The sequence below is a fragment of the Sapajus apella genome, unplaced genomic scaffold (genome assembly GCF_009761245.1).
Source record: "Sapajus apella isolate SASKATOON/1434 unplaced genomic scaffold, GSC_monkey_1.0 scaffold24, whole genome shotgun sequence".
NCBI lineage: Eukaryota > Metazoa > Chordata > Mammalia > Primates > Cebidae > Sapajus > Sapajus apella.
In genome coordinates this window covers 21,265,872-21,288,619 of record NW_022436964.1, presented here as the reverse complement: position 1 = coordinate 21,288,619, position 22,748 = coordinate 21,265,872, and the positions used below count along the sequence as shown (strand labels likewise).

The 22,748-nt window shown below is 36.8% G+C and overlaps 1 protein-coding gene and 1 long non-coding RNA gene across 6 annotated transcripts in view; one reads left to right on the top strand and one right to left on the bottom strand.

The window, feature by feature from the left end:
* JAK2 (Janus kinase 2) overlaps positions 1-22,748 on the bottom strand; it is a 115,088-nt gene that overhangs the window by 65,360 nt on the left and 26,980 nt on the right. For 4 of the 5 annotated variants that reach the window (XM_032291054.1, XM_032291056.1, XM_032291057.1 and 1 more), the window contains exons 3-4: positions 10,047-10,297; positions 2,551-2,674 (exon numbers count right to left, since the gene is read on the bottom strand). In XM_032291054.1, the coding sequence (XP_032146945.1) occupies positions 2,551-2,674; positions 10,047-10,272 (350 nt within the window). In that variant the 5' untranslated portion in view covers positions 10,273-10,297. Of the gene's footprint in view, positions 1-2,550; positions 2,675-10,046; positions 10,298-20,254; positions 20,278-22,748 lie in introns of those variants that run through there. The other variant, XM_032291055.1, reaches the window with a different exon arrangement.
* LOC116559876 lies at positions 4,504-21,102 on the top strand. Its single transcript, XR_004272665.1, has 4 exons — positions 4,504-4,621; positions 8,282-8,289; positions 9,480-9,484; positions 21,092-21,102. It is a non-coding gene; the product is annotated as an uncharacterized LOC116559876 (long non-coding RNA).

Genomic DNA, 22,748 nt, shown 5'->3' with positions numbered 1-22,748 from the left:
TTAGTAATTCCTATAACTTGTATCTTTCTAGGCATTTGTCCATTTCATCTTGGTCCTATAATTTGTTGGCATTAGCTAGTTAATCATATGAGATCGCTGGCTTCAGCACATAATTATAACTATTCATTATTCTCGTAACTAGTGACACTGAGAATTTTTTTTTAAGGCCATTAACTATTTGTTCTTCTTTTGTTAAATACTTCTTCATGTACATTAATGGATGCAGTGTTTTTAACTTTACATTTATAAGAATACTAACCCTTTGTTTATTTGATTTGTGGAAACTATCTTTACAATTTGTCTTTTAAGGGGAAACCTTCAGAACTTTGAAAATTTTTATAGTCAACAGTTGCAATCATTCCCATATGATTTCTTCCATTATTTTGTAGCTTACATGCTATTTTCCCACAGACTTGAATTCAATTCCAATTCAGACTTTTATAGTTTGATTTTCTTTACATTTCTGTTTACACATCAATCTGATATTTAATCAACCTATAACTTATCTGATATACATTATAAAGAAGCTGAAATTTTATCCAAACAGCTAACCAACTATCCCACCACCATTTATTGACTAATCTCTCCCTTAACATGAAAATATTTCTTCATATATTTCTAAATGTATGATGGAGTACTTTCAAGCTATACTGGCCCCGTTATTCTCATTATTTAGGTTATGGTTCTGAATTTAATTATGTGGCTTTAATAAAATACATTTTGTAGTTTCATATAGTGTGAAAATATTTCCTGGGACAAAGTATTTTACAATTGCCAGATAAGTCTTCTTTCTCATGGCTATCTTATTTAATAATTCTAAATTAACATTGTAATGTGTCAAATTCCCTAAAATGCCTTTGTTAGGATTTTGAGTTAAGCACATAGCATAAGAGATTGGCTTAGAGTTAAGCACATAGCATAAGAGAAATTGATCTTTGTAATATTCCATCTGACCATTCCAGTATTATGTCCTAATTCTTCATATTCTACAAATCAACTTCTAATTTTCCTATACTGTCTTACGTTTTTTCTTATTAAGACTATTCCTGGTTAGTTAAGGGTTTCTGTAGCTATATTGAATAGGATCTTCTTTATCTATTATATAACTGGTTGTTTATATATAGAATGCTATCAATTTTTTGTACATCTGTGATTTATTTGGACATTTATTGAATTCTTTCACTAATTCTGTCTTTTCAAAAATTATATCAAAAATAATATTTTGAACTCAGTGCAAATTATGCCTCAGTATATTATATATCAGTTTGCATCAGTAAATGCAAACACATTCAATTGCGTATTTTCTTTTTTTTTTTTTTTTTTTGAGACGGAGTTTCGCTCTTGTTACCCAGGCTGGAGTGCAATGGCGCGATCTCGGCTCACCGCAACCTCCGCCTCCTGGGCTCAGGCAATTCTCCTGCCCCAGCCTCCTGAGTAGCTGGGATTACAGGCACGCGCCACCATGCCCAGCTAATTTTTTTATTTTTTTTTTTAGTAGAGACGGGCTTTCACCATGTTGACCAGGATGGTCTCGATCCCTTGACCTCGTGATCCACCCGCCTCGGCCTCCCAAAGTGCTGGGATTACAGGCTTGAGCCACCGCGCCCGGCCCCAATTGCGTATTTTCATACAAAATAGGGGAAGGGAAAGAAGCAAAGCAATACTAAAATTTATTGAGAGAACACCAAGTGATAGGCACAATAATAAATACTATATATACATTATCTCTTTAATGAAGTACATGTGAGGTGGTTAAGAAGCAAGCTTATGAAGCAAACTAGGCTTGGATTTGAACCTGACTCCCAATTCCCAGCTATGTGAACATGAATAAATTTGAGTAATATTATATCTCAAAGAACAAGATTCTTTATCTTTAATTTGGAAATCTAATACTTCATGAAGTTGTGATGAAAATTAAATTACATATATAATTAAATTACATATATAAATATATAAATATAAAATTATATATATATATATATATATATAAATGCTTAGAAAATGACAGGTATTTGTGAGACACAAATCAAATTTATATCTGTTTTATCCTTTTGAGCAAAAAAAAATACTAGATTTCTCTAAATAGGCATTACACATTATCATAAATTATATAAATTAACTTACTATTTGAGGCTGCAAATAAACACTGGGAAAAGTCTCTTTTCTTCATGTCAACTTTTTAAAAAGTTATTTATAAAGATGATGTGTGAAATTGCATTTTATTGTACAAAACATCAAATTTCCTTGAAAACCAGTAGTATCCCAAATATTTAGGATGCTGTTAATAAAGGCCATTCTGATCTTTTTTACTTATTCAATTATAATCATAAGGAGTTAAGTGGCATCCCACACAAACAGCTTTATTCTCAGAGTATTCTATTTAAACAACATGTATGAACAGTTTTTCTGATGGAGAAACAGAATCTTAAATGAGTGCTAACTAATTGGTTCAGGTCTCTGGTATTAAATACCTTGCAATTAAAAAATATTTGATAATTTCTCCCACTTTGCCTTTTAGCATTAAGTGAGTTACTTTACTAAATAAAGTACCTTATTCTGTAGAGTACATTATCCCTGATTGATTCATCTACGTGGAAGACATGGTTGGGTGGATACCAGATCCTTTCTGTTTCACTCATTAAAGCAAACATATTATGATACAAAGGTGTGATGCCTAGAAAAGAAGCAGAAAAAGAAATTATTAAAGGTATATAGCAGAGTATTTACATAGCACCTATAATTTGTAATGAGGCTGAAGTAACAACTCTTAAAATCAGAACAAAATGTAGTAGCAGTCAAAATCTTTTGATATACTACCACTTACAACTGAATTATTAATCACACTTTAATACAAACATACTTCATTTTATTGCACTCTACGTTATTGCAATTTGCAGATATTGTGGGGTTTTTTCTTTACAAAATAAGGATTTATGGCAACTCTGGATCTAGTTAAGTCTGTCAGCACCAGTTTTCCAACAGCATGTGCTCACTTTATGTCTCTATGTCACATTTTGGTAATTCTTGCAATATTTCAGACTTTTTCATTATTATTATTATATCAGTTACGGTAATCTGTGATCAGTGATCTTTCAATTACAATTATAATTGTTTGGAGCCACCATGAAGCATGCCCACATAAGATGATAAACAGAAGCAATAAATGCTATGCGTGTTCTGACTACTCCAGCAATAGCCATTCCTGTCTCTCTCCCTTTCCTTGGGCCTCTCTATTCCCTGAGACACACAAAATGGAAATTAGGCCAAGTAACAATCCTACAGTGGCCTCCAAGCATTCAAGGGAAAAGAAGAGTTGCATATCTCTTACTTTAAGACAAAAGCTAGAAATGATAGTGAGGAAGGTATATCAAACACCAAGATAGGCTAAATGCCAGGCCTCCTACACCAGTCTGAATGCAAAGAAAAAGTTTTTGAATGAAATTAAAAGTGCTACTGCAGTGAATACATAAATGGTGAGAGCAAAACAGCCTTATTGATGATATGACAAAAGTTTGAGTGGTGTAGAGAGAAGGTCAAACCAGCCACAGTATTCTCTCAAGCCAAACCCTAAGCCAGAGAAAGACCCTAATTCTCTTCAAATCTATGAAGCCTGAGAGAAGTGAGGAAGCTGCAGAAGAAAAGTAGGAAGCTAGCAGAAGTTAGTTCAAGAGGTTTAACTAAAGAAATCATGTCCCTAACATAAAAACACGAGGTGAAGCAGCAAGTGTTGATGGAGAGAATGCAGCAAGTTATCCAAAGATCTGCAAGGATCACGGATGAACAACAGATTTTCAGTGTAGACAAAACAGGCTTCTATTGGAAGATGATTTCTAGTAGTTTCATAGCTAGAGACAAGTCAGTGGTTCACTTCAAAGTTTCAAAGAACTGAATGACTCTCTTCTGAGGAGCTAATGCAGCTGGTGACTTTTAGTTGAAGCCAGTGCTTACTGATCATTCTGAAAATGTATGGCCCTTAAGAACTATGCTCAATTACCCTGCCTGTGCTCTATAAATAGAACAACAAAGCCTCGAAGACAGCACATCTGTTTATAGCATGGTTTATTGAGTACTTTAAGCCACCGTTGAGACTTAAAGCTCAGAAAAGATTTCTCTCAAAGTATTGTTAATCGTTGACAATGCACCTGGTCTCCCAAGAGCTCTGATAAAGATGTACATTGAATTTCATGTTGTTTTCATGTCTGCTAACACAACATCCATTCTGCAGCCCATGGATCAAGGAGCAATTTGAGTTTCAAATCTTATTATTTGGGAAACACATTTTGTAAGGTTATGGCTGTCATAGTGTTTCCTCTCATGGATCTAAGCAAAGTAAAGAAAAACTTATGGAAAGGATTCACCATTCGAGACATCATGAAAAACATTAATTGTTCATGAGAGGAGGTCAAAATATCGACGTTAACAGGAGTTTGAAAGAAGTTGTTTCTGACTCATGGATGTCTTTGAGGGATGTAATCTTCAGTGGAGGGAGTCACTAGGATGTGGTAGAAATGGCAAAAGAACGAGAATTAGAAGTAGAGCTTGCAGATGTGACTGAATTGCTGTAATCTCATGATAAAACTTGGATGGATGAGGAATTGCTTTTCATGGATGTGCAAAGAAAGTGCTTTCTTGAGATGAAATCTATTCCTGGTGAAGATGCTGTGAATACTGTTGAAATGACAACAATGGATTTATAATATTACATCAACTTAGTTAACAAAGCAGTGGCAGGGTTTGAGTGAATCGATCCCATTTTCAAAGAAGTTCTACTGCAGGTAAAATGCTATCAAGTAGCACTGCATACTACAGAGACATCTTTCACGAAAGGGAAGAGTCCACTGATGCAGCAACTTCACTGTTGTCTTATTTTAAGAAATTGCCATAGCCACCCCAACCTTCAGCAGTCGCCACCCTGGTCAGTCAATAGCCATCAACATAAAGGCAAAAGTCTCCACCAACAAAAAGATGATGACTCACTGAAAGCCCAGATGATTGTTAGTGTTTTTTGACAATAAAATATTTTTTAATTAAGGTGTGTACTTTATGGACATAATGCCATTGCCTACTTAACAGACTACAGAATAATTTAAACATAATTTTTATATGCACTGGGAAACCTAAAACTTCATGTAATTTGCTTTACTGCAGTATGTGCTTCACTGTGATAGTCTGGAACCAAACCCACAATATTTCCAAGGTACGTAAGTATTTTAAAATATGAATGCTGAGACTCTTTCAAGCAAATATTTTTAAAACATTTCATCCAGTTTTTTCAGTTGTCCTCTGCAGAATGGTTGGTTCAACTTTTCAAGTTTCTCTGAACTGGAGGCATAATAGGAATCCATGCTTGTATGTGGTTGCATGGAGGGAGTTGTTTTAATTAATAAGTATAAAATCACAAAAATATTTAGAGGTCATGAATACTTTCAAAAGAATAATGTAAGTTTTATTTTAAAACGTCAAGTTTTACATAATACACTAAAATTATACCCTTTGTACTATTTTAATTTACAATGAAAAATTTTAAATGTCAACTTAAAATATGAGTGCATACCTAAGTTCTTAAGATATTTTAGAAGGTACATTAACAAAAGGTTGAAGGCCACTGAACTAAAAAACCAAGAGAATACCTAAACCACGCAAGTAAGCAATACAAGCTATTTTCAAGCGTATACAGAACATTCACATATGTGCATACATGTACACACACAAGCACAAACACAACAATCACATGAACCTCATCAAAACAAGTCTATAGAAGTTCCACAGAATAATTATACATACCATGTTCTCTAACCATACTTCAATTAAATCAGAAATGAATATGTAAAAAAAAATTTAATCCTATATATTTAAAACATAAGGCTCGTTTTAACTATTTTTTCCACTGTGGATAGAAATGACACATATGACAAACTGACAACAAAGACTTAAATTCTGAATTATTAACATGACCATCTACTTACAGATGTGTAATAATTTCAGTAAGTTATTTAGAATAACATTATTCAGTAGCAACTTTTAAACCGTATACTTGCATTCATTCTTTTATTTACAAATAACTTTCAAACAACTCAGAGGTCAAAGGAAAATACATTAAGAAGCATTTATAATGAATAATGATTATCAATATCATGTATTAAAAATCGTGGAATACAACTAAGCGAAATTCAAAAGCAAAAAAATTGTAGCTTTATATGTTTGTATTAGAAAATAAGAGCAAATGATCTAAGTATCTCACTCAACAGAGAAGACAATTGAGTAATCACAAAGAAAGGTTAAAGATGGGCATAATAAAAATTCAGTAGAGAGAAGTGACAAAATAAAAGATGATTCCTTGCAAAATAGATCTTTGTGAAGTATAAGAAAAAAGAGTCACACGGTGGCTCACGCCTGTAATCCCAGCACTTTGGGAGGCCGAGGTGGGTGGATCATGAGGTCAAGGGATCGAGACCATCCTGGTCAACATGGTGAAACCCCGTCTCTACTAAAAATACTAAAAATCAGCTGGGCCTGGTGGTACGTGCCTGTAATCCCAGCTACTCAGGAGGCTGAGGCAGGAGAATTGCCTGAACCCAGGAGGCGGAGGTTGCGGTGAGCCGAGATCGCGCCATTGCACTCCAGCCTGGGTAACAAGAGCGAAACTCCGTCTCAAAAAAAAAAAAAAGAAAAAAAGAAAAAAGAGGCACAAACACTAAGAACTTTTAAAAAGCATAATTATGGGTTATGAAGACAAAGAGTGCTAGAACAACATTATGCCAATAAACTTGAAAACATAGACAGATGGACAATTTTTGTAAAAATGTAACTTTAAAAAGATTCTTAAATTTAAAACTTCAATAGAACTATAATTATTAAAGAAATAGACTCTGGCAGGTGCAATGGCTCATGCACTTTGGGAGACCCAGGCAGGTGGATCACCTGAGGTCAGGAGTTTGAGCCCAGCCTGGCCAACATGGCGAAACCTTGGCTCTACCAAAAATACAAAAATTAGCCAGGTGTGGTGGCCGGTGCCCACAGTCCAGCTATTCAAGAGGCTGATGCAGATGAATCACTTGAACCTGGAAGGCGGTGGTTGCAGTGAGCCATGATCATGCCACTGCACTCCAGCCTGGGCAACAGAGTTGAGACTCAGTCTCAAAAAAAAAAAAAAAAAAAAAAAGGAAGCAGGCTCTATCAACTTAAACAAAAAAGAAAAGAAAGGACGAGGAGGGAAGAGAAGAAGGAAAGGAAAAATAACAAAGAAGAAATGAAAAACCACTATCAGGCCCAGAGAAGATTTATATGTGAGTTCAACCAAGCCTGAAAGACAACTCCATCTTAAGTATACCATCACAGAGAATAGACTAAGAGGGAACAGATAAATTAACACATTTTGTGAATTTAGTTTGACTATGATACCAAGGGTAATCTCGCCAATATAGATAGAAAAATCTTAAGTTCACTTCTGTGATTATAGAAGTAAAAGAGTAACATCAGTGAAAATGGTGGAGTAGGTAGTTCTGAGGGCCTATCTTTCTCCACAGAAATAGGGAAAAAAAATGAGTAAAAACTGTCTGAGTGAACTTCATATAAACTATAGAAAATAAGCAAAGATATGCAGCAATCAGATAAATGCTGAATCAAGAAAACAGCAACTTAAAAACGGCAGGAAAGTTGTGTCGCATTTTTACTTTCCCTGAACCACCACGCCCCTGCCCTGCCCACCGACCCCTGCTCCACTCCCCCTAGTTAAGCAAAGTCTTGAAGATGGTAATTGGTGTTACCAGTGTGAAACTCTGATCCCTGACTGTAGAGTGAACAGAGCCGACCTTAATCTCAAAAAACTGTTTTTCTCTCTTTTGACCTGACTGGAGACTGACTGAAGAAATGATGCAAACAGCACACCTATGTTCCACTTAATTCAGGACTTTCTCAGGGCAGAAAAGCAGCTGCATAGAAGACTCATTGAAAACACTGCAAATGAACAACCTGTTGCTATATAGGGCAGCAGTCTAAAGTTAAGGCAAACAATAAACACACTAAAAGCTAAAAAAGAGATGAGATAATAGAGTTTCTTTGGGAAATGACAGCACTGAAAAGCATCTCTATGTACTGGAGAACAGAAAAGCCACATGCATGCCCAAAGAAGGGCACTTAGAAAAGACCCTAAGCTTTCATCTCAGGCTGCTCTTTAGGGTCAGCACAAGGAGGAAGGGAAGGCTAAGGCAGAGTTGTAAATGGACTGAGTAAACACTGAATGAATGCCCCCAACACAGAACCAATCTTCAAAGACTGAAAGAGTTTTTTGTTCTTTTCTATTATTTCCTTTTGGCTCCAGGAATTCAATAAAATCTGTTAAAAAAAAAAAAAAAATCTTACTACAAGCTAAAGGATCAGAGATTTCAGAGACTACACACACCAAAAAATATAGACTTGACAATACAGTTAAAATAGGTAACTAGAGGTCTCTCATATCCACTTCCCCCATTAAAAACTAAAAACATGAACATGTAATCACACTTTGAGTAGATTATCCAAGAGGAACACCGATATTCAACAAAAAATGGACAGAAAACACCTAAACCAAGGAAAGAGAGGGAAACAAGACAGCCTGCTCAGCCGGGATTGACAAGAAGCTGGGAAAGAATCCACATGGGAAAAGAGTAAGTAAGAGATGCCCAATGATCCACATTCTTACTGTGAACCCCTGCAATTTTAGTCACAGGAGAGCCCCTAGACCCTTGCAGGACACAAAACTAACATAGGGGGCTTTCCAGAGACAGCACAAAAGCATTGCCTATTCCAGTGAGGAAGCTCACACTGGGTCCCACACTCCCCCTGAGTCCTAAGCAGCTACAGCAAGGTGATATTTTTGGGAATCCAGCCCTCAACAGAATGTGTACTGCCCTGGGGCCCAGTGGGGCCATAAAAAAGAATGAAATTGTGTCATTCACAGCAACCTGGATGGAACTGAAGATCAGGTGTCAAGTGAAATAAGCCGCATACCGAAAGACAAATATACAAGTTCTCATTCATATGTGAGGGCTTAAAAAAAAAGGTGATCACATGAAGGTAGAGAGTGGACTGGTAGAAGAGACTGGTAAAGTTATATGGGTAGGAAGGGGGAAATGAAGAGATGTTGGTTAATGGGCACAAAAATCCAGACAGAAGGGATAAGTTCTAATGTTTGATAGAAGAATAGGGTGACTACAGTTAACAACAATGTATTTTTCAAAATAGATAGAAAGAACTTGAAATGAACCTAGCTTCCTCCAACTTACAGTTAATGGCTATTCTGACCTATACTGATCTGTTAACCTCATCTACATTCTTGAGAGAATAAACTGATGTTATCACACATTCTTACAAATACTATATTAGACATTTAATTTATCTCTACAAATAAAATCATACTACTATTCTTCAAAACAAAACAAAGACATAGATCAATTAGATGAGATTCCATAGGTGCTATAGTAACCTCAGTGGTCCAGTAGAACTTGTCAGCTCTACAGAAAGAATTCTCCGGTTCATAGTTTTGGTCCATAGACAACATAATCAGGTCTCAAAAGTAAAAATGATTTCAAGATACATCAAAGAAATAAGAAAAACATCTATGAGGAAAGATTAACAGGGGTCTCTTCAGAAGCTAACAAGAAGAAAATGATGGTTTATCAACCATTTAATTAAGATTTTAAATCAAATACATATTTCAAAATATTCTTTGCTTTCATGTTGCTCTTAGGATCTAGCTTTAAGATTAACTTATGTCATGGGCTAGACCATGACAGGATTCTTTAGCCACCTTATATGTAATTATAAAGAATACTCAGCAAATATTTATGGTCGTCAGTTTGTTTTAATACCAACCCCAAGAAAGATTCACCATAAATTGTACTATAGTAATGCTTTCATTTTCTATGCATGTGAAAACACACATCTCGACCATGTAAGCATTAATATATACATATATATATATAAAATGCATATACCCAGTATTAGCATAGCATAATTAAAACAATAATCCATGGATAAAAAGGAAAATGCTGTTTTTTAATACTTACCACAAGCTTTAGAAGCAGCAATACAGATTTCTTCTGCAACATATTCCCCAGATGGAAATGTCAGATAATCTGCCTCAGCTTTCCCAAGGGAATGGTAAAGATACACCTGAAGGACCGGATCTATTTGCTTTATAGAATTGACATTTCCAGAAATATCACCATTCTGATTTATAGAAGATGTGGATGTTCCCTCCATTTCTGTCATTGTAAGGCAAGCCATTCCCATGCAGAGTCTTTTTCAGAACATTTACCTGTAAGAGAAAACAATGAAGTTACTAATGGGCCGGATGCAGTGGCTCACACCTATAATCCTAGCACTTTGGGGGTCCAGGGTGGCAGATAGGTTGAGCTCAGAAGTTGGAGACAAGCCTCAGCAACGTGGTGAAACCTCATCTCTACAAAAGCATACAAAATACACACACACATTAGTCAGGCATGGCAACACACACTTGTAGTCCTAGCCACTCAGGGAGCTGAGTGGAAGAACTGCTTGAGCCTGGGAGGTCGAGTCTGCAGTGAGCTGCCATACTCCACTGCACTCCAGTCTGGGTGATACAGCAAGACCCTGTCTCAAAAAGTAATTAATTAATTAATTAATTAATTAAAGTTACTAATGGAAATAATATTGATAAGGCATCCTTCATATACAAAGAAGGACTGCTCCTTGACAGCAATGACTGTCAAATCCATTAACTGAATAAATATCGTGTACTGCTATGTACAAAGCACAATGTAAGAAATCACAGATTTTAAACTTCCTATGGACATTTAAAGGATTATGAAATTCCAGTTAACAACCTAATTGAGGACAATGATATAAATTCCTAACATGAACAAAACAAATAAGCATTAAACTCAGTTATAGATAACAGAAGAAGAGATTTCAAATTAAGAGAAGGGGAGTCCAGAAGGCTGACTAGAGGTATCTCGTACTCGCCTCCTCCACGAAGAAGAACCAAAATTGCGAGTAATCACACTTTGAATAGGTCATCTAAGAGCGAAAACTGGAATTCAACAGAGAAGTGAAAGGAAACACCTAAAGCAAGGAAGGAGAGGGAAGTGAGGCAGTCTGCTTGACCAGGATCAGCCAGAAGCCTAGAGAGCCTGCACAATGTGAATAAAGAGTAAGTGAGAGACTCCCAGTGGCCCACATTTTCACCACAAACTCCTGCAATCCCAGACATAAGAGAGCGCCTCAACTCTCATGGGCCCAGGGAGTAACCTAGGGAGCTGCCTGGAGACTGCACAATGACATTGCTTTAGAGAAGAAGTTTACGCTGGTCCAACACACTCCCAAGTCCTAAGCAGCTACAACATGGTGCTATTTTTAAAGCCTAACCCCCACCAGCATGCATCCTGCCCTGGACCCCAAAAGCCCCTGCAATGTCACATCCCTAGAGCCCCACTGATATCCTCCACCCAGTCACCTCCACTACTGGCTGCTGCCTATGGGGCCAAAGCACAAGCCAGTGGCAGTGACCCTGCAGAAGGACTGCCATACATTTGTATGTGCCCTGAGGGCAAGCTCTATGACTCACAGCTGCAACCATGGCAGGTTGCTGCCGCCAGGTGTCAAAATGCAAATTTGCATGCACCCTGAGGACAGCTCTATCACATCTTCAGCCTCCACCTATAGCTGCAGTGCACACTCCCTAGCTACCTCCCTACAACTGTTCCCACTGAGAGCAATCCCACCATCCCCAGCATCAGGGCCACAGCAAAATCACTGCCACCCCCACCTGAACATTCCATCAGGAGACTGGAAATTATCCTGCTCCTGCCCATCACAAACAGCACCTGCTCACACCACTGGAGGACCTGAGGATACTCTCACCCCGCCCAGCTCAGCACGCCACTCCCAAGGACTTAAGCATGTTATCTGGGGTCCTTGGGATCACACCACTTTGTTCATATCCAATGTCAACTGAGCATTGCACCTGGAGGTCTGAGGATGTGGCCCACCTAACTTGCTACTACCACCACAGCTGGTACCCACTCACACTTGCCACCTGACTTGCCTATGCAGTATATCACAGTCACCGCCAACATAAGCCCAAACAACTGGAGAGCCAGAAGGTTGTCCTACCACTACTACTGACATGGCCCATGTCATGCTCACTGCCCATGGGCCTGTGGACCCACCCAACTGCCCAGCCTATCACTACCACTGCTGGCACCCAAACAAGTCACCTGTAGACCCAAAAATTGGCCTGCCTGCACTCACTAACACCATTTCCAAAGTAAGCCACCCTGTGGCTAATGTACAGGCATGTTTGTCCCACTGCTGCCAACACTGAAGACTGAGAATCAGTCCAGCAGGTGTCACCATTCCCAGCAAAAGTTCACCACAGTATCCGCTAACAACTATACACTAAGCCACTGAGGAAATCACAGACGCCACTGATGCTGTTTACAGGGGAAAAAAAGTCTTACAGAGACTACACTACTAAATGTATCCAGATTCAAAGCCAAAGTGCCCTAGGCAACCAATACCCCAGACAAATCTTCAGGAAAAAGTCCTACCCTGTGAAAGCAAATTTAAAAAAAAATGGAAGTTTCTATTACACCAGATGTGTAGATATCAAAGTAAGGGCACAGGAAACATGGAGATATAAGGAAATATGACATCTCCAAAGGATCACAATAATTTTCTACCAAAAGATTCCAGTGCAGAAGAAATTCATAAAATGCCAGAAAAAGAATTAAAAATGATATTGAAGAAGCTCAGGAGATACGAAAGAATACAGATAAACAATACAAAGAAACCAGAAATACATTTCAGGATATGAATGAGAAATTTACCAAAGAGAAACATAACATTTAAAAAGAAAACCAGACGCCAGGGGTGATGGCTCATGCCTGTAATCCAAGCACTTTGGGAGGCCAAGGCGAGTGGATCACCAGAGGTCAGGAGTTTGAGACCAGCCTGACCAATATGGAGAAACCCCATCTCTACTAAAAATACAAAATTAGCCAGGTGTGGTGGTGCATGCCTATAATCCCAACTACTTGGGAGGCTTAGGCAGGAGAATCACATGAACCAGGGAGGTGGAGGTTGCTGTGAGCCGAGATAGAGCTACTGCACTCCAGCCTGGGCTACAAGAGCAAAACTCCATCTCAAAAAATAAAAAATAAATAATTAACTAGAATCCTGAAACTGAAGAATTCATTTAATGAAATAAAAAAATACATTCTAGAGCATCTATAATAGACTAAATTGAGCAAAGAAAGAATTTCAAAACTTGAAGACACGTCTTCTGAAATAACCCCATTAGCCAAAAAGAAAGAAAAAAGAATGGACAAAACCTACATAACATATGGGATATCATAAAGCAGCCTAGTATCAGAATTTTCAGTATTCTAGAAGACTGAAAATACAAAAGGTAGAGAAAACCTGGTTAATGAAATAATAACTGAAAACTATCCCAGTATAGCAAGAGATTTAGACATCCAGATACAGAAGCTCAGAGATCTCCAAAAAGACAAAATTCAAAAAGACCTTCTCCACAACACATTAGAGTTAAACTGCCGACAAAGACAAAGAGAATTCTAAAAACAGTAAGAAAAAAGTGTCTAGTCACTTCTAAGGGAAGCTCCATCAGACTAACAACAGATTTCTAAGCAGAATCATTATAGGCCAGGAGAAAATGAAATGATATATAAAAAGTGCTGAAATTTAAAAAGAAAAACAAAAAAACCTGCAAGCCAAGGATAATATACCCAGCAAAAATTCATTAAGCAAAGGAAAAATAGTCTTTCTGACGCAAGCAAAAGCTGAGGAAATTCAACACCACTCGACCAGACCTACAAGAAATGCCTGAGGGAGTGCTACATCTGGGAAGTGAAAGAACAATATCAGGCCAGGCACAGTGGCTCAGGCCTATAATCCTAGCACTTTGGGAGGCTGGGGCCGGCAGACTCCTTGAGCCCAGGAGTTCAAGACCAGTCTGGGCAACATGGGAAAACCCCATCTCTACAAAAAAAAAAAAAACAAATAATTAGCCAGGCATGGTGGCGTGATTCTGTATTCCCAGCTACCTGAGAAGCTGGGGCAGGAGGATCACTTGAGACCATGGAGGCTGAGGCTATGGTGAGCCATGATGGCACCACTGCACCCCAGCTTGGACAACAAAACAAGAGCAAGACCCTGTCTCAAAAAAGAAACAAACAAACAAAAAGACAGTTACTATCATCATGAAAAATAGATGACAAAATTACCAAACCCACTGGTAAAGCAAACACAGAGACAGACAAGAAAGGATCCAAATGTTCTCATTATAGAAAACCAACAAACCACAATGCTAAACAATATGAGAGAAAGAAAAGAAGAAAGGACTTACAAAACAACCAGAAATCAATTAATAAAATGACAGGAATAAGCCTTCACATATCAATAATAAATTTGAACGTAAATAGATTAAACTTTCACTTAAAAGATAGAGAATGGCTGAATGGATTAAAAAACATGACCCAACTACACGCTACTTAGAAAACCTCATCTCACCTCTAAAGATACACATAGACTGAAAGTAAAGGGATAGAAAAAGATATTCCATGCAAAGGTATTTCAGATACAACAGACTTTAAGACACAAACAGTAAAGAGACAAGGTAATTATATAATGATAAAGTAACATCCTGGACCTGCCTCTAGTCCATCTTGTACCACAAGAGTAAAACTCCTATCTCCAATGCCTATTTCTATACAGGGAACCCAGCAAGCACAGGCTTTAACCCTACTCAGTATTTTTCACTTATAATCTATATTTACATACAGCTTGATCTATTTTTATTCAGGATATTTTTTTTTCTTTTTATATTTTAATATGACACAATCATGTGTTTACAACAGAAAGGATGTTAACTGGAAATCACACTGCCTTAAACATACACACATACCCCAGAATTCCATAAGCACTCAATAAATGTTTCCTGAATAAATGAAATCATTTAGAAAATGCATTGATGCTTTTCTACAAAAAACAATCAAAACAATAAGTAACTCTGGTTGGCTTTTTTTTCCCCTGGAAGTACATCATGAGAAAGAAAACAATAGGAACACTTGAGTCCACGAAGTTGAGGCTGCAGTAAGCAGTGACTGCGCTCATGCCACTGCACTCCAGCCTGAGTAACAAAGTGAGACCCTGTCTCAAAAAAAAAAAAAGAATATAATGATCACAACTACAGCTGGCATTACTGCTTTGATTTGTGTTAAGATGTCAGCAGTTTCACTATTACTTGTGTACCATTTGTGCATATGTCAACTCAATGAAAAAGACATTTAACATCTTGGCATTATTATGAAAATCATTTTAATTTCATTAACCCCTTGAATAGGTTGTGGGATACCTAGGCACCCTCTAGAGACCATGTTCTGAGAACTGCTACAATTCTACATTCAGCTACAAACCTCATGTTACACCTCAGTTACACCAAGAGACACATTAGAAGAATATTCATTGCGCCTCAGCTTCCAAAGGCAAAAACTGCAAGCAACCCAATCAGGAAAATAGGTAAATACCTTGGTGCATTTATACTACAGAATATGTTCCTCAGCTGTTAAAATAAATGAACTATAGCTTTATGCAACATGGATAAATCTTAAAAATACAATTTTGTAAAAGCAGTAAGTTACAAAAAAAACTATAAGCTGTAAAATATCATTTTTCTAAATTTCAAAGACAATCAAAACTGAATCGTACATTATTTAGGCATATACATGTTTAAATAAATCTCCCCCACAAAAAAAAAAAATCAAGGAAATGTTAATCCCAAAATATAATACAAGGGTTTCTTCTGTGAGACAGACAGGACGACTGCTCAGGAGAAACACATATATAGGTGCAAATTGCTGGCAATGTTCTAGTTCCTGGGGTGGGTGGTAGTTTCATGGGTGTTTAACATATTGTTCTTTATAACTCTCATATAAGTTACATCTATTCTAGTTTTACAGGACTTTTCCCTCCTAAATATAATCAAATGCACAAATCTTAAGGGTACCAGTCAATAAGTTTAGACACTGCATATACCTATGTAACCCAAAGCCCTAAGAAACTATCAGCATCCCAGAAAGTTCTTTCATGCTCCTTCTCCAACAATCCCTGCTCTGATCACCCAAGTGGCCACAGCTGTTCAGATATTTTCCCACCATAGATTAGAGTTTGGTTTTGCTCAACGTCTTGTACCACCAGAATGAAAGTTTCCTGAAGGCAAGAACCTTGATATATTATTTACTACTGCACTCAGTGCCTAGGATACTCTCTGACACATGAAAGTTGCTGAATAAATGAAGAGTAAATAAAAGCTATAACTAAGTTTCATCAGCATGTGTTGATTAATAAATCAGTTGAATAAAGAGTAAATAAGAGGCTGGGTACAGTGGCTCACACCTGTAATCCCAGCACTTTGGGAAGCCGAGTTGAGAGCACCACTTGAGCCCAGGAGTTCAAGTCCAGCCTGGGCAACATTGTGAGAACCTGTCCCTACCAAAAAAAAAAGAGTAAATAAAATTTATAATAAATTTTAATCCATCTGTACACGAAAACTGGAAAACCAGTACTTTAAATATCACATTTTAAAAGTTAATATTTTCAAAATTTAGTTGTATACTAGTAATTCTAAGAGATACAATTTTTCAGATCAATAAATATGCATCAAGAAGTAACGCAGATTAGAAAAATTACTAAACTGGGAGCCAAGAGACCCAAAAATAAGTTTTCATCCTTTCTTATTGCAAACTAGTTACATGAAAAATCAATCTCAGCTTTTTCACTTGTATAACTAATTAAATCTCAGCCATTCATCCCAGCTCTTAAAAATCTATGATTTATAGTAAATTATACATCATCTAAGTACAAAATAAATTTTAAAAATTAAGTGCTACAAAGTGACAAGAATAAAATTATCATCATTACTAAAAACAAAGAAAGTTTTAGAAGTTTCACACAACAATAAAAACATACGCTGGATCTTAAAAGAAAAATAGAATTTTGACAAGTAATGAAAAAAAACAGGGCATTACTGGCAGGGAGAAAAGCATGAAAAACATGGAAAGAGGAATGTACACAGCATGTTCCTAGAACAAAGTAGAGACAAGTTTGGCTGGACTGACAGGTTTAGATAGGTCAAGTGCTTCTCAACTTTTCCACAGAAATGTCCCAAAAGGCAGTGGAGTGGTCTAAAGAAGCAGCTAAGAATATAAAATACATTTGAAATACATTTAATATCCATGTGATTTAGCCATTTTGATTTACTTTGTTCAGTATATCAAATTTTTATAGTCCAAGTAGATATACATTTTTTCCTACAATTATTCATATGCTACTTTGGTAAACCTAAATATGGTGAGGTGAAATGTAAAAGAATTTTATATTACACTCTAAAGACCACTCATTTTAAAATGTACTTTTATCACAAAAGAAGAAGATATAAGTTATTGGGGAAAAAGTGCTTTGAACTGTTTTCTTACTGAGCAAGAAAGAAAATATGAACAGAAGAGAGGTCCTAACAAGCTCTCATACTTTGTAATAAAAATTTGGTCAACCTTTATTCTTCTCTTTCTTTCACCCCATTATCCAATCCATCAATATGTACTGATATAGTTTTACTTCCAAACTATATTTCAAATCCATTGGCTTTTTTCTCCACAACTACCATCATACGGTAAGCAGCTATTATTTCACTCTTGAACTATTGCAATGTCCTCCTATTTTCCCTAAGTCTACTTTGCCTCCCAATTACATAATCTCCACACAGGAGCCACCCTCATATTTTAAGAATGTTTAGACTAAAATTCCATGAGTCCTACATTATTTGTTTGCTGTCTACCTTTCCAACCTCATCATACAACTCTTGCTATGTGCTCCTTCCACTACTAAATTACAGGCTTCAATACATTATAACTCATAAAAGAACCTCATCTGCCTTGTCAAACAACCTATTCTCAGCAGGCAGAAAAGTCCTGAGATACAGATCTTACTAAATATTTAATTTATTAATGCTAAGCCCATAAAAATAACAAAATAATTATTTTGTTACGCATACAATATAATTTCAGGATCTCCAGACCAAGGCTGGGTTGCCTCCCTTAATGAGAAGTTCAGAAAAATCCTGTGCATTTCCCTTCTGCCCTAAACACCAAGGAAATGATAAATAATAATATTTTAAAGTAATTTTTAACATAGAGATTTTCAGTAATGAGAGTAGTTTATACTACACTAATTTTCCTGCTGACAACAATTATAAACTTTTTAAAAATATGTATTTATAAAAACACCATTTGAAGACATTGTCAAGGAAACAAAAGCAGATACAAACTAGGTAGGGGTGATATGACTCTTGAAAGAAGGGGAATACAATGAATGAGGCCCACACTTACCCTTCTTCCTTCCTAAGACAACTACACAGTCTGTTGTGTACAGGCAGGGGACAGAAGAGGGGACAGAGCTCTTGTAAAAAGCTGCAGTCTTACTGGGTGAAAGTACCAGAGAATGAAGTCTGGAGCTGCTAGAAGAGCTAAAACTTGAGGGCAGAAATCTCAGGAAACTGGGAGTCAGCTGGGGCTGACTCCTGAATTCCCATTCATAGGATGAAAATCCAAGCCCAGGAAGAGGCAACAGCCAGAAATCTGAAAGAATTGGGAAGACATTTCAACAGCTATCTGGTCCTGGAGAGTCAGGGTTTAGCGTAACAGAGAATTGGTAAATATCTCAGGCTTTCCATTGAAACTGTAGAAAAGCCACACTTGAAAAATAAGAGCCACTTGCCAGAACTAATGGCCAAACTGAAACAGACCTGTCCTAACAAAGCCTAAAACCAAGCCTCCACAGGATCAAGGTGATGTGCCAGTAATTTAACCACCAGCTACAACAAAATTCAATACTTCAGAGGAAGATTGAAATCCACACCATCTGGAGTTTCTACACTGTATCACCCACAGTGTTTAGCAGTCAGTGAAACTTACTAAACATAGAAAGAGAAATGGGGGAGTTAAAAGGAAAATATTTGTAATAGGAATGGACCCACAGCAGACCTAAATGTTGGAATTTATTTTAAAGATTTTGTTTACTATGATACACATGTAATAGAATTTACATTAAAAAATTAATAAGATGCATGAAGATAAAGAAGCCATATGTAAACTCTACAATATCAAGAAATCTAGGCCGGGAGCTGTGGCTCATGCCTGTAATTCCAACATTTTGGGAGGCCAAGGCAGGAGTATTGCTTGAGTCCAGGAATTCAAGACCAGCCCTCACAACATAGCAGGACCCCATCTCTACAAAAAAAAAAAAAAAAAAAAGAAAAGAAAAGAAAAGAAAATTTTAATTAGCTGGCCATGGTGCTGTATGCCTGAAGTCCCAGCTACTTGGGAGGCTGAGGCGTGAGAATTACTTGCCCTCAGGAGTTTGAGGCTGCAGAAAGCCACGATCACACCACTGAACAAAAGCAGCAACAAAATTGGATACATATAGGCGGAACAGAAGAAATATTTGAAAAAATACTGGGTAAATGTTTTCAAGTTTGTTTAAAAAAATCAAAGCACCAATTCAAAAAAATTCATCTGACTCCAATCTATATAAACCCATACTTAGTCACATTATAGCCAAACTGCTAAAAACCAAAGAAAAAAAGAAAATCTTAAAAGGAGTCACATACATTCTGGAGAACCAAGATAAGAAACAGAACTGACATCTCTTCACAAGCAATGGAGGCCAGAAGACAAAGTACTAGTAGGGAGAGGGGGAAAGCTGTCAACCTAGAATTCTACAATCCTGAAAAATAATTTTGATACCACTGTATCTGTTGTATCATAAAAAATAAGAATTTCAAAACTTAAGGCAAAACAAATATATTTTCAGATAAATGGATGCTAAGAGTGTACATACCAACAAACTCACACTATAAGAACTGATAAAATAATTTGGATTAAAGGAAGTATTACATGTAAACTCAGATTTACAGAAAGGAATGAAGAACTCAAAAATAGTAAATATGTAAGTAATTATATTGTTATTCTTCCATTTCTTAAATGTATTAAAAGGGAACTGATGGCCAGACACAGTGGCTCATGCCTGTAATCCCAGCACTTTGGGAGGCTGAGGTGGGTGGATCAATTGAGGTCAGGAGTTTGAGACCAGCCTGGCCAACATGGCACAAACCCCATCTTCATTAAAAATACAAAAATTAGCTGGGCATGGTGGCATGCACCTGTAATTCCAGCTACTAGGGAGGCTGAGGCAGGAGAGTTGCTTGAACCTGGGAGGCACAGGTTGCAACAGAGGTCACACCATAGGTCATGCCACCGCACTCCAGCTTGCACAACAGAACAAGACTCTGTCTCAAAAAAAAAGACAACTAAACAACTGACAATTGTTGAAAGCATGAATAATAACAGTATATAAAGTGCATGGCAGGGTTTAAAATAGATATAAAAGTAAAACAGTAACAACAATAGCTAAGAGGAATAAGATTAAAAGTTTATATAAACCAATTCATGAAAGCTCTAAGAAATAAGAAAAGGTGTTATCAGCAAATCAGAAATTTAAAGTAATTCCAGGAACATCAAAAGTAGACAGGATTAGAATGACAGAATAGAGGAAATGGATTCTACTTAAAACATACATAGGCTTGGTGCAGTGGCTCATGCCTGCAATCCCAGCAGTTTGGAAGTCTAAGGCGAGGGGATCGCTTGAGCCTGGAGTTCAAGACTAACCCTGGCAATATAGTGAGACCTTATCTCTACAAAAAAAAAAAAAAATCTAAAAATTAGCCAGCGTGTAGTGTGCATCTGTAATATTAGCTACTTGGGAGGCTGGGGTGGGAAGATGGCTTGAGCCCACAAGTTTGAGCCTACAGTGAGCTAGGTGCCAGCCAATGTACTCCTGCCTGACAAACAGAGCAAGACTGTGACTCTTAAAAAAATTATTTAACTGAAGAAAAAAATAATACACAGAAGAAGTCATCAACAAGCATAAAAACAGCTGTCTGCACACACATTAATAAAGCATAAATATACAATGATTATCAAGGATTGTTGTTACACAGTTAGGATGGGGATGGGGCAGGGGTGGTAGGCACAAAAGAGTAGGACCAAAATGGACCAGAAAACAACTGACCCCAGAAGAAATAGATAATGCAGGGAAAAGAACTTCATTTAAAATTTTTCTTGGTATTCTCAGAGAGATTTAAGAATATTTTGAAAAAATAAAGTATCACTAGATTACGAAAAAGGAGCAGAGAATAAATAAAGTTTATAAAAATTTTTTAAAAATCATGACTAGCGATAAAGAGAGCCTGGGCATTTCGTAGTCTTCCTGTGCTGCTCTGCCCTGACTTTGTTTTCATTCTGTCTCAGATGTCCCCACTATACACAATTTTGTGGATATTCTTTACGGCTTTATTCTTTATCATGAAACAGCATTTTTCTTCATTTTGGCTCTTTTGTACTTCCTACAGAAATAAATAAATGGACAGCTTTCCTTTTCCCCCAGGTGTTTAACACCTGCTCAGGTCTGAGCATCGAGCCACCCACTTTGCCCATTCATTCTTGTTATTATAAGATTTGTGTGGTTCCAACTTATGTGTTGCTGTTATAGAAAATGCTGCTCTAACCATACTTGTTAAAGTTTGCAAGTGGTTGTGCATAATAAATTCTCTATACACCAAAGAAAAAAATAATGACAATTCAGTGAAAGAGTTGAATAATATGACTCAGAGGAGCAAATTAGTAATTTGGAAGACAGTCAAGACAATCTCCCAATTCCAAGACTGAGAAAGTGAAAGAGACGAAGACAGAAAGAAAAGAAATATGATGAGCAAAAGGGTAAAAAATATGAGAATCAATCCAGGGAGTACAATTCTAAAGGAAGTTCTAGATGGAGGAAGAAGGAGAACACAGAGAAGAAAAATAATAGAAGATATTGTATTGGTGTTAAAGACACCTGGGTTCATATTAAAAAGATCTGCTGAGAGGAGACAACATTTAATTTTTTAAAACTGTACTAACACAGATCAAAGCAAAGGGTCCAAATACCAAAAATAACAAAGAAACTCTAAAAGAGTTCAATTTATCTTTGTCTACTCAGAGCTTCTACCCACACTTATAAAAATCACTGATGTAAACATTTGTGCATTCAGATTGGTCCCTCTTTAGAGTCGTACTCAGATAGGTCCTTAGTACTGGCTCATCTATCATTTTATATTTCATCAGTCCATTTCCTCTCTCACTATCCAAGACAACTGTCTCATACTTTCTGCTCCTCGATCACCAAAACTGCCAGCCCTTTTCTTAATCTCCGCTTCCTACATTTGACTGAGAAATACAAGCAATCAAAAGCAAACACATAACAACTAAAGAATGTAAATCCTTTTCAATTGAAGCTGGAATATTTCAGAAAGTAGGCCACATGTTAGGCCATAAAATTCTTAACAAATTCTTAATGAAATAACACAAAATATAACTTGTATTCAAAACATGAACAATGGAACAAGCAACCATTTTATATACTTAAGACTCACAATATTGACTTAATGTTGTACAGACCATGAAAAATTTACATAATTTTTAAAAGTATTGAACAAATAATAACACTGAAGAATATAGCATAAAAATGTGAAACTCAGCTTTACATTACCCATTCATTTTATTCTGAGTAAGCAGTTTGATAAGAATTGTCATTATTAGGGGCAGGCGCAGTGGCTC